Source organism: Mauremys mutica, chromosome 16 (assembly GCF_020497125.1).
Source record: "Mauremys mutica isolate MM-2020 ecotype Southern chromosome 16, ASM2049712v1, whole genome shotgun sequence".
NCBI lineage: Eukaryota > Metazoa > Chordata > Testudines > Geoemydidae > Mauremys > Mauremys mutica.
Genome location: NC_059087.1, coordinates 13,283,851 through 13,297,553, shown reverse-complemented (window position 1 = coordinate 13,297,553; position 13,703 = coordinate 13,283,851). Strand labels below are relative to the sequence as shown.

The 13,703-nt window shown below is 43.1% G+C and overlaps 1 protein-coding gene across 7 annotated transcripts in view; it reads right to left on the bottom strand.

Moving 5' to 3' along the window:
* Positions 1-10,779, bottom strand: part of LOC123351270 (splicing factor SWAP) — a 93,755-nt gene extending 82,976 nt beyond the window's left edge. For 2 of the 7 annotated variants that reach the window (XM_044990559.1, XM_044990560.1), the window contains exons 1-3: positions 10,406-10,773; positions 7,715-7,884; positions 7,011-7,148 (exon numbers count right to left, since the gene is read on the bottom strand). In XM_044990559.1, coding sequence (XP_044846494.1) covers positions 7,011-7,148; positions 7,715-7,884; positions 10,406-10,650 — 553 coding nt within the window. In that variant the 5' untranslated portion in view covers positions 10,651-10,773. Of the gene's footprint in view, positions 1-7,010; positions 7,149-7,714; positions 7,885-8,254; positions 10,272-10,405 lie in introns of those variants that run through there. The other 5 variants (XM_044990557.1, XM_044990558.1, XM_044990561.1 and 2 more) reach the window with 4 other exon arrangements.
* Between the last annotated feature and the right edge of the window lie 2,924 nt (positions 10,780-13,703).

Sequence of the window (13,703 nt, the reverse complement as noted above, 5' to 3'; positions counted from 1 at the left end):
ACTGTGGAATTGATGGTCACTGCAAGAACTTAGTAAGATTAAAAAAGCACTGGATATTTTATGACTAGACATTCTTATTATCCGTTAACAGATTACGATAATACAGGAAAGTATATTAAACCACTATGGGGCTTCAGCAAATCTCTATTATATATCAGGATTATATCTAATGTGGTGTGATTATGTCCCACCTGCCGACTGCAGGGTTCTTGCACCTCCCTCTAGAGCAGGGGTCTTGCACCTCCCTCTAGAGCAGGGGTCAGCAACCTTTCAGAAGTGATGTGCCAAGTCTTCATTTATTCACTCTAATTTAAAGTTACGCGTGCCACTAATATATTTTAATGTTTTTAGAAGGTCTCTTTCTATAAGTCTGTAATATATAACTAAACTATTGCTGTATGTAAAGTAAATAAGATTTTTAAAATGTTTAAGAAGCTTCATTTAAAATTAAATTAAAATGCAGAGCCCCACCGGGACCAGTGGCCAGGACCCGGGCAGTGTGAGTGCCCCTGAAAATCAGTGTTCGGCACGTGTGCCATAGGTTGCCTACCCCTGCTCTAGAGCAAGGATTCCCTAACTGCAGTACATGTACTATGGTACAAGAACTTCAAGTTCCATCCGTTCACTTTTTTAAGGTGATACGTGAACCAATAAAGTTTGAGAGCTGCTGCTTTAAAGCATATGATACTGGCCAACGTCAGAGATGGAATACTGGACCTCATATCTGAACCAGCATGGCAATTCCTATGGATATTGCACCCCTTGAGTAAAAACAAAGTTTTCATTCTAGTCCAACAACAACGCTACAGCTATGATTGAGAGCGCATTTCCATTCAAAACCTCTATTTTGAGGCACTTGCAACCCTAGAATTCATTAGTATTCTTCATGCTACACAGAGGCAACTGAAGCAGAGCTATCAGTCAGGGCAATGTCGGCAGACACACCCCCTTCATCTTCCCAACAGATGGCTAATTCCAAAACTCCAAGGATTACTTAATAAAAGAACATTCCAGAGTGAAGTCTAATTCCAACATAAATGTGTTACAATTGAATTTGCAGAAATGTGAATGGTAATGCAGATCTATTTAACATCAAAAAATATCACAGAATGGGTGAGAGTAGCAAATAGTCCTTACATGAGGAAAAAGTGGTAACAGGTAAGAACTTTTACTTTCTTGGGCTTAAGCCCATTTGCCAATAACAAATACAGCTAGCAATGCAGCTAGCTACAGAGAGGAATAGAAAGAAAGAAACTGGCTCATGAACTGATAAAAAAAAATTAAGAATTTAGTATTATAGGCGGAGCTGGCACAAGACCTATTGAAATTGCCTGATATTTCCCATTATAAGACCTTGTTTTCAGTTATTTATAACTTTGCAAAACTATCCATTTGGGATGAAATTTTCTAAGCAGCCTCAGATTATTTGTTTGTTTGTTTTTAATTTCAGCCAAAATGGTTCAGCCATTTCTGGGAATAAGGCTAGAGGGGAAAAAAAAACATTGTTTTACCCCTGTTAAAATCTTCTGGCAACATTTTTTTTGAATGTTTTGGCACCCCCCCACTTTTGAGAAGGGACTTGAAATTAGGTTCCTGGCCTGCTGATGACCTATGTAGATACATCCCCAGAGCAGGTCCACACTATGCACTGAATGAAATGGGTCCTGTGGAAAAGACAGTATGTGAACATGTAATTCAGAGGTAGGCAACCTATGGCAAGTGTGCCAAAGGCGGCACACAAGCTGATTTTCAGTGGCACTCACACTGCCCGGGTCCTGGCCACCAGTCCGGGGGGGCTCTGCATTTTAATTTAATTTTAAATAAAGCTTCTTAAACATTTAAAAAACCTTATTTACTTTACATACAACAATAGTTTAGTTATATATTATAGGCTTATAGAAAGATCTTCTGAAAACGTTAAAATGTATTACTGGCACGCGAAACCTTAAATTAGTGTGACTAAATGAAGACTCGGCACAGCACTTCTGAAAGGTTGCCAACCCCTGATGTAATTGAAGACTAACATAATGCCCTGCAGAAAGCGGTCAAATTAATTTGCACCGGTAGTGGTTTTATGACAAGTTGGCTGGCTTTTTATGGGGTGCAGACTACAAGTCGAGTTAGTAAAACTTGACAGCTGCTAACAATCACTCTGTGCAGCCTGTGTTATTTTGTAATGTAGCTGTTCTCACTTGAGCTGAGTTAACTCTGCAGTGAAGACATAGCCAGAGATAGATCTCATAATGCTGCTCTGAAGTGAGCTGATAATCATGTGGCTGCTTTACAGATTTCAGCAAATGCCTTTTCAGACAATAAAATGACCACTAATCTTGACGAAACTGTCCTAATTCCCAAGGAGGTTATAAACCTTTTGCCTTGTTTTCCAAGAGGCATTCAGATCTACTTAACAGAATAGGAAGCGTTTCCCCATGCATCTACGCAGAAGGGGGAAAAAAAAAAAGACAACTGAGGATTTCAAATATACTGAACATCAGGAAGGAAGGCGCAGGCTAAGCCAGGAATTTTCTTTTTTCTGAACACTGGAAAATAGGAGTCATATTTCCTGAGAGGAAATTAATTCCTTATCCACCTTCTGTGAAACTCTGGTCTGCACACACCTTCAAAATTGTCTCTGTGAAGCACTTACATTCAATACAGCTACAATAGCTCAGATAGTCTCTGTGCCAATTTACATTGATCAGAAAGGCAACAACATGGAAAATGAATAGAAATGATGGTCTCAAACTGATGTGATACCAGAGTACTGAAAAGCAAGTTACGCTTCAAAGAAGCATACCTTATTTTTAACTCAAAAGGTTCTACTTGATTCACAAGGAGACACTTGGTTAACTTTGGTGGTCCTGCTGAGTAAAAGAAACCTGCAACAGATAACCTGCAGTGATTGACAGAACTTACATTGAGTACAATGGTGAATCTGTGTGTAAGAACTTCAAAGTAACTGGTAATGTGGCTTTGTTAGCATTTATATTTCTGCCTTATATATATTAAAATTCCAAATCCTTGTTGATGCTTCCATTACGTAGTCGATACCATCTTTTTCAGTGATTAAAATGACCTTATACTTTGTTCAACTCTCTCAAACTGCGCAGCCTACTTGAGAAAGACCGAGTTCTAATAAAGTATTGGATCTTGCACTGAACAATCTTTGCCACTAAGGGTCTGAATATATAGAAAGGTCTTGAGTTTTCTTGGCCAGTGAGGTACCAGTGGTATCAACTCAGTTGCTTCATCATGGTTTCTCTCCAGGGTACACAGAATGAGTAGGCACACAAAGCTGGAATTTCCATTTGGCTAATTTTGGTTTCCATGTCTTTTCCTTCCAACGAAGTTCTTCATTTCTGAACTCTCTTCTGATATAATTCTACCAAGGGGTTTTCCCACAGAACCATTCTCTGGCTAAATATACTTGACGCTTCACTTCCCTTGCATCATGGTGAACCTGCTCAGTTGGCATGTTAGACTTCCCTCAGATGTGTAAAGCCACTGGTGGACAACAGATGTTTTTCTTCCCATTTAACTGCCAGCCTCGCCCTTCTACTGTACAGAACTTCTAAATGCCCTCCACAGTCGACCTATAGATCTGAAAAGATGCTGTTCAACATTTTTTGGGCATGTTTTATTAAAGTTACTGGAATGAGAAAGCCAATCCAGAATTATTGCCTTTGAGTCTAGAAAATTGCTGCTTTGGAGGTTCTCCAGAGATGTAACTATGTATTTATATGGCTCCTAGCATTATACTATTCCAGTACCTCCAAAGAGAAACAATCTGCTTATTGCTACACAGCTAGCAGGAGAAATAAATCTATAAACAACTCTGTTTGTATAAGTGTGCACATTGTCCACACACGTAGAAATTAAGGGACACCTAAACTAAAAAAGAGTTTTACAATAATTCTGAAAGTCCATAGTCATTCTTAACTCCAGTATAAGTGAACTCAGAAGTTTAGGTCCAGTTCCTGTGAAAGTTCTTTTTCCCCACATTTATGAGTTTTCACTGACAGTTCCATTGTTTTAATGGAACATAACTATCATGGGAAGTCATCATCATAGAGGGAGGGCCAATTTCCCAAGCAGCCTGGGCCAATCCCTTGCAATAGTGCTATGGCGCAATATGTTCACAGAGACCTGTATTGCTATGTGAATAGAATGGATTTATCAGCTGAAGATATGAGGATGGACAGTATCTTCATTCCAAGATGAATCACTCTGCATCGGCAGCATGCTCATCTGACCGGAGATGCGTTGATTATGAACATGATCTTTACTTGATTCTGTGTAAAGTCAATATCAAAATATCATAACCACCCAGATATTCAACGTGCGACCTGCTCTGGTAACACAGCAGTCTTCCTGAAATTCAGACGTGGGGATCAGTCCTTTAGAACAACATTGTGAGTCTCTAGTGAATCCTGGCACGCAGAACCACTATCACCTCTTTCTTTTGATTGAGCCCTGGTTGAAGAACTGGAGGATCGGCATTGGTAACAGCTTTCCTCAGACTTTGTATTCTCTAAGGAAAGAAAGGCTCTTCCACTCCATGAATCTCCCAGCTAGGTGAGACTGAACTACTTACCTATGTTGATACAATCCTACTTACTCTATTATATTATTTGTATCACCATGGGTAATAAACGTTCCCTAGCAAATGGAAAGGGTCCTAATAGTTGTGAACAAAAACTTTCAAACATGAATAAGTTGTAAATTGCAGTGCTGACACATTCTGAATCTATATAAATCTCTGATTTAAGGCCTAAATCCTAGCCTCAGTGCACAATCAGCCAAGCTGTGCATCTTTCTGGCTCTGTTTCATCCAACTTGTGGCTGTCTGGTTGTTGACCGGATTGAGAAACCTTACAAAATATGACTTTCTTCTGTGACAGTATTTTTCTTCTCCACAGTTGTCTATCTTGGTGACATACTAAGATTCTGCATTTTCTGAATATCTGCTTCTCCATATGCTTGGTAATGGTTCTCACTGAAAAGTTACTTACCTTAAACTTAGCTGACACCATAGCAATTTTGAGAATGGCTGCGGTTTGCCACTCCAGGCCAATGGGGGCAGCGGGAAGGGGTGCGGGCTGAGGGATGTGCTGGCCACCACCTCCACTGGCAGTGGGAGCCGCGATTGGCCAAACCTGCAGACGCGACAGGTAAACAAACTGGCCCAGCCCGCCACGGTGCTTACCCTGGCAAGCCACGTGCCAAAGGTTGCCGACCTCTGCCATTGGTTCTCAGATAACGACCTTACGTAGTTACTGTTCACCTCACGAGGCTGTACAAAATTCCCCCATGTGAGGAACAGAATGCAGATGAACCTCAAACTTGTTCTTGACCGCCTTGGATTTTTCAAGAGATTTAGGCATACATGTTTTCATCAAGTCACAGCATCACTACAAAGTGCTCACACTGAGAAAAAGTAAAGCGTCCTTTGGAAAAGAGCATTACTTGAAGCTATTTTTTTCATATATACAAATTTTGATGCTACTTCCTCGGATGGCTGATAGCCACTTGTCTCATAGTGATTAAAAACTAGTGCTAAATAGGCAGAAGAGTGAGAGAAAGCTCTTGCAGCCCTGCCTTGAAAAACAGAAGAAAAACATATTAGAAAATAAGGGGCAAGCAGGCCCTACAGTGACACTGCCATGGATTGAGAGTTCAGTCCCAGTAAAGTGTAAGAACGTACACAACCTTCTACAGGGATCTGCAAAAAGGATTTAATAGGGGAAACTTTAAAAAACATTACAGACCAAAGTATAAACAGACAAATGCCAGGAAATGTACAGATCAAGAGCTCTTTCTTCAGCCCTGATTAATTCTAACACCAGGCTTTCTCACATACTGCAGTAAGCAATCATTTTCAAATTACTAAGTAATGTAGTTACATTCATAGATGCCCCCAACTGATGATGGTAAAAATCAGGAGTGCTGAGACAGTCAATACAGCAATATTTTTAGAGCACATTGTGGATTTTGTTATAAATGCAAAGTATTTTTATTGAAAATGAAATAAAAGACTACAACTCTGAATGTCATGGTATCTGCCGGTTACAGACTCCTGTAATGGCACTTTAAAGAAAAACGACTTCAAAAAATTTAGGATGACGAATTTTAAAAATCATTTATTAATAGACTACAAATTATACATCTTAATTTTTCAAAATTCTTCTGATACAATTGTAGGAGGGTTTTTCAGCTGCCCTATTTATGTTTCTAGGGGGTCTTTTCAGTTAATCAGTTTCCTCCTACTGATTATAAACAAAATGCATAAAAAACTAAAATAAATTTTTTTTTCTAATTTCTTGAACTTGAGTTCTTAGCTGTAACTTTTCAGATAAATATGATTTTCAAACAGAATGTAGCCCTTCAAGCCAATTTTAAGTTTAGTTTACGTAACTATTTTGCATTTATTTCAGTTGATGTATTTTAAAAACAGTGAAACACATTCTTCCAGCTTTCATATAAAATCCTTGCTAGTTAATGGAGTCAATGAGGGCTTGATGACATTTCCAACATAAGACACAACCATCTTCCCTAAACTACCATCATAACATGAGAAAATGAATGCCAAACGATGACAACTATAGACCATATTATTACAGTAATGTGCATAAATAAATTGGGAAAGCCAGTGCGTATTACTGAATTTTGTGAATAAGAATACAATTAAAAAACAAAGATAATGCATCACCAAGTTTATTGTTTCCTTATTTATTTTTATTGTTTATTGTTATCTTGACAATTTGCAGTAACTTGGGAAAAGTAATATTTTGAAAAAATAATCTAATCTTTTTAAGATGAGAACTCACTGAAGCATCTCCTATAAGAGCTTTGCTGAGATGTTACCAACTTCTTAAAAAAGCCCTCAAATTATGATATGTACATTTTAGTGAAGTATGGATTCACAACTTGCAATTGTAAAAGTAGTAAGGGTAGGTGAAGGTGCTTTTACCTTTCCCTACCAATCCTCAATGTTTATTTTGATTCCTCACCTCTTTCTCTGGAGGCCTGCTGCTCCTCCTCCTCCGTGGGTTGTGAAGGATCATAATAATCACTGCCATAACTGAATCCCACGGCATTATAGGTACCATCTTCTGCTAAAGCTTCACTCAGTCTCTTATATTCTTCCTCTTGAAGAAAAATTAAAATTCTAATTATTACTATGAAATATAATAAATCTACACTATTTCTAAAAAAACCAAAAAACTATACCAATGTTTTCAACCTAACTTTTAGATAAAAATTGTGTTCTTCACACTTTAGGCATAGTAATTTTTGCCAGCAAGTTTGTGAAAACCAAAGATAGCAGAATGCATGTGCCTTTTGTTGATCATTTCCTCCTGCTGAGATAAATATTTTTGTGGTTATACAGTCTAAGATAATTAAGGAAAATGCAAGAATGTTCAGTTATACAATACTGTTAAAGAAGAACAATTAAAAGGATGGTGGGGGGTGTTTTGTTTTTTCAAATCCCAGTCTGCCCTCAAAATCTGGGCAATTTCTGTGTGGATCTATATATAAACTATCCTGAGGTCCTCTCAGACAGGCAAAGACTCCTGTTTTTCGAATCCACTGGGTACTGTCAAGATAATATCAGAAAGAATGAGTATAAAATGAGTGGGAGTAAATTTAATGTTTTAATTATTTAAATTTAATTAAATGTGTTCTAACTCAGGAAAGTTTCCTTGAGCAATACCTTGCCTCGCCTCCTCCTCAAGCAAGTCCGTATGCAAGGCTAAATACCTCTCTTCATCACAGAGGGCATCTATTCTAGCCTCCTCTTCAGACAATTGATAATCTCTGTTCCATGTGGAATATTCAGCGTCATATTCAGAGAGGTCATGGAGGTGACCACGTCCATCATACCTGCAAGATGAAAAGGCTGGTCAATGCAGAAAACTTAGGGTTTGTGTGACTACTTAAAAATACTTACCCATTAAAATGAAAAAATACTAATATGTTAAAACATGCCTCATTTTAGAAGTTACATTTAATTTTGCTACTCATTTCACACCAACTATCAAAATGAAATATTTTAATAGTCTAAATTCCTCTCTAGCAGAATAATAAAGAGTACAATTAAAGGCAAAAGTATCCTTTAATAGTTTAAATGGGATCCATTTCCTTAATAGTTCTTACCGTATATGGTTCAACCAACCATTCAATGTCACTTGCAAAATACTTTTTGTGGAAAGTCAAATAGCTTACATTCACACAAACCCGAATACATAAATACCTATCCGTAAGAACCAAACGGTCGAAATTTTCTCGCTTCTTTCTGCTAGTCCCGAACTCTCAGGAGAGATCTTCACCAAAGAAACTTGCGTCCATTGGAGGTAAAATCATGGCTAGGCTCGGCCCCTAGCCATTTGGCTGAGGAAATAAGTTCTGGGTTATGTGATAGAGAGACAAACATACATAGGAACAGTAACATATACATGCAATTTAAGGAGGTTCACCATAAAAATGGCACCAATAACCAACGATGTGATTTCATCTCCTAAGCAGAAATGGTTTTGTGTGCAGAAAAAGTGCCGCATTAACATAACGTTTGACATATTTCTCTGTTACGTATCAATATTAGAAACCAATAGATAATAAAGAGATCGTAAACTTCACTCCGCTGGTTAGTCTTCACACACACAATTCTTGACTGAGCCATCTTGCTAAATCAAAAACAAAGGAAGTACATATAACTAATAGAAAACGTTATTGAGATATGGTGGTCTTGTTAATCAAGGTGTTTATCCACAGGCAAATTTCTGCCCCAGTCTTCCCACAGTAATAGGCTTTCTTCAACTGGGGAAAAAGATTTCATGCTGTTGGGGATAAAAAATCTGAATTTCCAAAGGAGCTGATAAGGTTAGTGCATAATGTTTCATCTTTTGTTCATAAATGCAAACCTCCTTAACTTACAAATGTAGATTGTTATTGGTTTTAAATGTTATGTATACATACATGCACATACTTAGAGTTTGCTCCCAACAATTTCTGCAGCTGTTCTATCTCAGGCCATTGCTGTACGAAACCACAACAGCCTTAATTTACACCACAGAACTGGCTAATGAAATTTCTCATCACAAAAATAAATTACCATACCATTAGATGACAGGCCCCATCACTAAGCTTAAATTTCCATATCAACAATAACGTACAACTATAAGAATACACATTGATTAATTTCTGATCTGTTTTCCAATTTAGATGTTTGACTTCAATCAGCAAAATCATAAATGGGAAAGACCTGTTAGGTTAACTACTCCAAACAAGGCATCGTGAATCTTTTCTGCCCAGTTCAGTCTCACATAATGGGGTTCCAATCACTTCCCTTCAGTGAATTTTTATTCCAATCAAGTAAATGTGGTTGTGAACCTAGGTCCTGGAAATCACATGTCACCACTGAAAGAGGCCTAATGAAGTGGGAATTGAGGGAGCAAATGCCTACAGTATGTGATGTGATCCTTTTCAAACCAAAGCCCTTCAGGTTTTCCCACTTGAGTCTTCAGGTCCAATCACAACTCCTTAAAGTACTGTGCTTTTCAAGCCCCCACAAAATAGTCCTGACCTGATTCTCCATTCCCCCTCTCAAGAACCACTGAAAAGCAGGTTTTGAACTAATTCATTCCTCCATCTGATCCTGAGTTTCAGAATCGGGGTGTGTGTGTGTGTGTGTGTGTGTCCCAGATCCTGTTAATCCCTCAGACTACGAGTTGCTAACAATCACATAAACAACCAAAAAAATCAACTTTTTTTTAGTTGAGGTTAGAAGTCTGAAATTCCTGGGAAGGAAAGCTAATTGGCCTAACTGCCACAACTCATGGCATGACAAGGGAGCAATCAGGCCAGAGAATCCCATCAGCACTTTATGGTCTAAATTAAATGGAGGAATTCAACTCAGCCTAATTTCCCTCCCTGTGCAAATAACCTCTCCCACTTCTTGCTTATGGACCCCAGGATTTAAGTTTCTAATTCAGCATTCCCTTATAGCAAGAGTCCTCCTCGTTTTGAGGTGAAAAGCTGCTTGGGGTTTGATTTGAAAAGGAGCATATTATCCCCACCCCTCCCCACATACACCCACCCTGCCAGGGGGAGGGGACCCCAATAAATACCATCTGCCAGAGGAAAGGGAGAGGCTCCTAATCCTGCCAGAGAGGGGGACTCCCATACTCCCCCTGCCAGAGGAAAGGGTTCCCCAGCATCGCCACGGGGACACCCAAACCCACTGCCAGGGAGAAGGGCCTCCTCTTAACGCTGCCAGAGACGAAGCTCTCCCCCACTCCTCCTGCCAGAGGGAGGCCCCCACACACCCCGAAGCACTGGGGGAGGGGCAGAAAGAGGCTATCACAGGAGATCTCGCAGCAAAGGCTGGGAATTGGGTTGCACCGACCTATCGATCATGATCTTGGGGTCTCCCATCCAGGGAATGAGGTGCCGGCCCTGCTCCTGGTATTGGGCCTTCTCGTCGTCCCGGAACAACTTGCAGGCATAGCCGAACACCAGCAGCTCCACGCGGCTGCCCCCACCGCCTCCTCCGGGGGGCCCCGGGGCCGCGCCCCCGCCGGACAACAACATCAGCGGCGGCGGCCCTGCCTCCTCCACAGTCCGGCGCGGCCCGCCAGCGCCTCCGTACATCACGGGAGGGTGCGAGGGGAAGGCAGGGAGCGCGCTAACAGCGAACGAAGCGAGTCACCCCGGCCACTAAACCCCCCACCTCCACAACGCCGCGGTCGCCATCGCCCGAGACAAAATGGTGGCCGTTCCGCTTCCGGTCACAGGCGGGGTAAACAAACGCCTGGCTTCCGGTAAACGGCAGATTCGTCATAACTCAACAAGCGATGGATTAATCTTGCTGCGCGCCCTGGGGCCGAGTGTGGGACGATGCAGCCCGGCAGCTGGCTCGGGGCGGGGAACTACTGGAGCAAGGCAGGGTAGTTCGGACCTGAGAGTGGCGAAACTGTCCATGGGAACCGCGGGGCTGGGCCGCGCCACGGGAGAGTGGAGCGAAGGGAGGGGAGCTGGAGAGAGAGGTCGGTGGGGAGGGGAGCAGACGGGGCTATGGGGGGGAGGGGCATCTGAGGGCGCGATGGGCCGGGGGGCAGACAGGGCCCTGGAGGAAGAGGCATCAGAAGCAGCAGTGGGGGGCAGGTGGGGGCTATGGGGAGGGGCATCAGAGGGAGCTGGGGGGGCAGTGGCAGTGGGGGGCTATGGGGAGGGGTTGAGTTGGGGCAGGGGCGCTATGGGGAGCAGCATCAAAGGAAGCTGGGGGAGGTAGTGGCAATGAGAGAGACAGGTGAGGACTCTGTGGGGGGAGCAGTGGGAGGACCAGTGACAGTGCGGGGGCAGCTGGGGCCATGGCGATGGAGAGGATGGGGCACATTGAGTGCTGGGTTCCTGGAGGCAGCCAGGTGAGGGTGCAGTGGCAGTTGGGAGGAAGCTATTTCCCTGTGGCAGAGCAGTGCCCAGGTTCCACTGTTCCTGGAGCATGTGTGATGCCTAGAGACTCCATGACCAGGCTGCTGGGGAAATTGCAAAGTCTAGCACTCAATAGTTAGGAAATGCCAGTGGTGGCCTGTGCAGCCTGTTTGTCCTGCCCCTAGCCCTGACACCTGTCCCTTCCCTCTGCCCCACATGCACCAGTTTGTCCCTGTCACAGCACAGTCCTGTCTCTTCCCACCTATTTCCTCATCATTGTCCCATTCTCTGTCTGATCTCAGGCTCCTTGTCTCAGTCTTCCTTCAGGCTGCCCATGGGAACGCATTGAAACCCCAGGAGAGAGAGTTTCTGTGGTCTCAATTCCTGTGCATAGCAGAGAATACCAACTGCAAGAAAAGTCTTGCATCCCTGGGCAGGGTCATGGTTAGTGTAAACTGAGATATTTTTCAAAGTTTTGTAACTTGTCCAAATTTGGGTGAAGTTTCTTGGATACACCACAAGGCATCCTGATTAGGGTTGCCAGGTGTTCGATTTGCGACCAGAACACCCAGTCAAAAAGGGACCCTGGTAGTTCCAGTCAGTAGTGCTGACCGGGCTGTTAAAAGTGCAGCACAGCAGGCAGGCAGGTTCCGGGAACACAGACAGCATATCTGGCTCCTAGCCGGCAGGGCGGACAGGGAGGGTCCATGCTCTGCCCTTGCCTGCAGGCACTGCCCTGAGGGCCAGCTCCGCAGTTCCCATTGGCCGGGAACCGTGGCCTGCTGGCAGAGGCAGCATGGGGAGCCCTTGGCTGCTCCTCCACCTAGGAGCCAGAGGGACATGTCACTGCTTCCCGGCAGCTACCTGAGGTCAGCGCTGCCCAGAGCCTGTACTCCTCACCACCTCGTGCCCCCCAGCTCTGAGCCCTCTTCCACACCTTGAACCCCTCATTTTTGGCCCCAGCCAGAGCCCGCACCTCCAGCCTAGAGCCCATACCCCCTCCCATACCTCAACCCTTGGCCCCAGCCATGAGCCGCCCTCCTGCACACCAAACCCCTCGGACCCAGCCCGGAACCCTTTCCTACACCCCAAGCCCCTCATCCCTGGCCTGCACTGTCATCTGGAGCCCTCAGCCCCAACCGCACCCCAACCCCCTGCCCCAGCCCGGAGCCCTCTCCTGCACCGCAAATCCCTCATCCCTATCCCCACCCTTATCCCTCACCCCTCCCGCATCCTAACCCTGTGCCCCAGCCGGGTGAAAAGGAATGAGTGAGCAAGGGTGGGGGAGAGCAACGGAAGTGGAGGGGATGGAGTGAGTGGGGGCAGGGCCTCTGGGCAGACGGGTGGGGCAAGGGTGTTTGGTTTTCTGCAATTAGAAAGTTGGCAGCCCTAACCCTGACACCAGGGCAATCCAGCCTGCCAAGTTTCAAATCCTTGCACCAAAGCATGCAGGCTAGAGCTTCTCAATGAAACAGTTATAAGAATTATTTTAGCATGGAGAAAACAACGTGTTTTTCCTTAATCTCATTTGTGGAAACAATTGAACTATTTTTGTTGAAACTTTCAAAAAAAATTCACCTGAAGTAGATATTCAAAATGGAAAATTTCAGTCCCAATGATTAAATTTTGGTAAAGTTATAATGTCCTATGATGAGAAGTGTCAGGCAAACTTAATCAGAGACAGTGCTACCAGTTCTGCCCATAACAACAACTCATTGGCTTCCTTGTACTTACTGTAGCTAAAGGATTTAATACATTGTTTAAAGATTATGTGGTGCACAAATATTGACACAGAGCTGAGTAGGGCTGCATCTCTGAGCATGAAGGAAGCCTGCCAAAATGTGAATTTACTTAAGGAGAAATCTAGAAAATCCCCTGGGCACTTCATCTGCTTCTGTAGCCGTGAAATTGAATAATAATACATTGTGTTTCTATAGTGCCTTTCAGAGTGCATTACAAAACCTAATTAAGCTTCACAATCCTCGATTTAGTTAAGTAAGACGCACATATAATTTTATATACACATATAATTTCACCAAGCACTGAAAAGCAGTCACATGGTCGAGTGAGCAGTCAGTCAAACTCCTCCTAACAGGAGCAGGTAGACAGGGATTTGCCAGAATTGCTGTTGCCATCCTTAGCCTTGCAGTAGAGGGTCTTTAGGTGTTTGATATGCTCTCTGCACTGGACACCAGTCAGGTTCATTCACACCTCTGCCAGCCTCTTAGAGAAGTTCTCAGACACGTGAGGATTTTGGATGCTCTTCTCAAAAT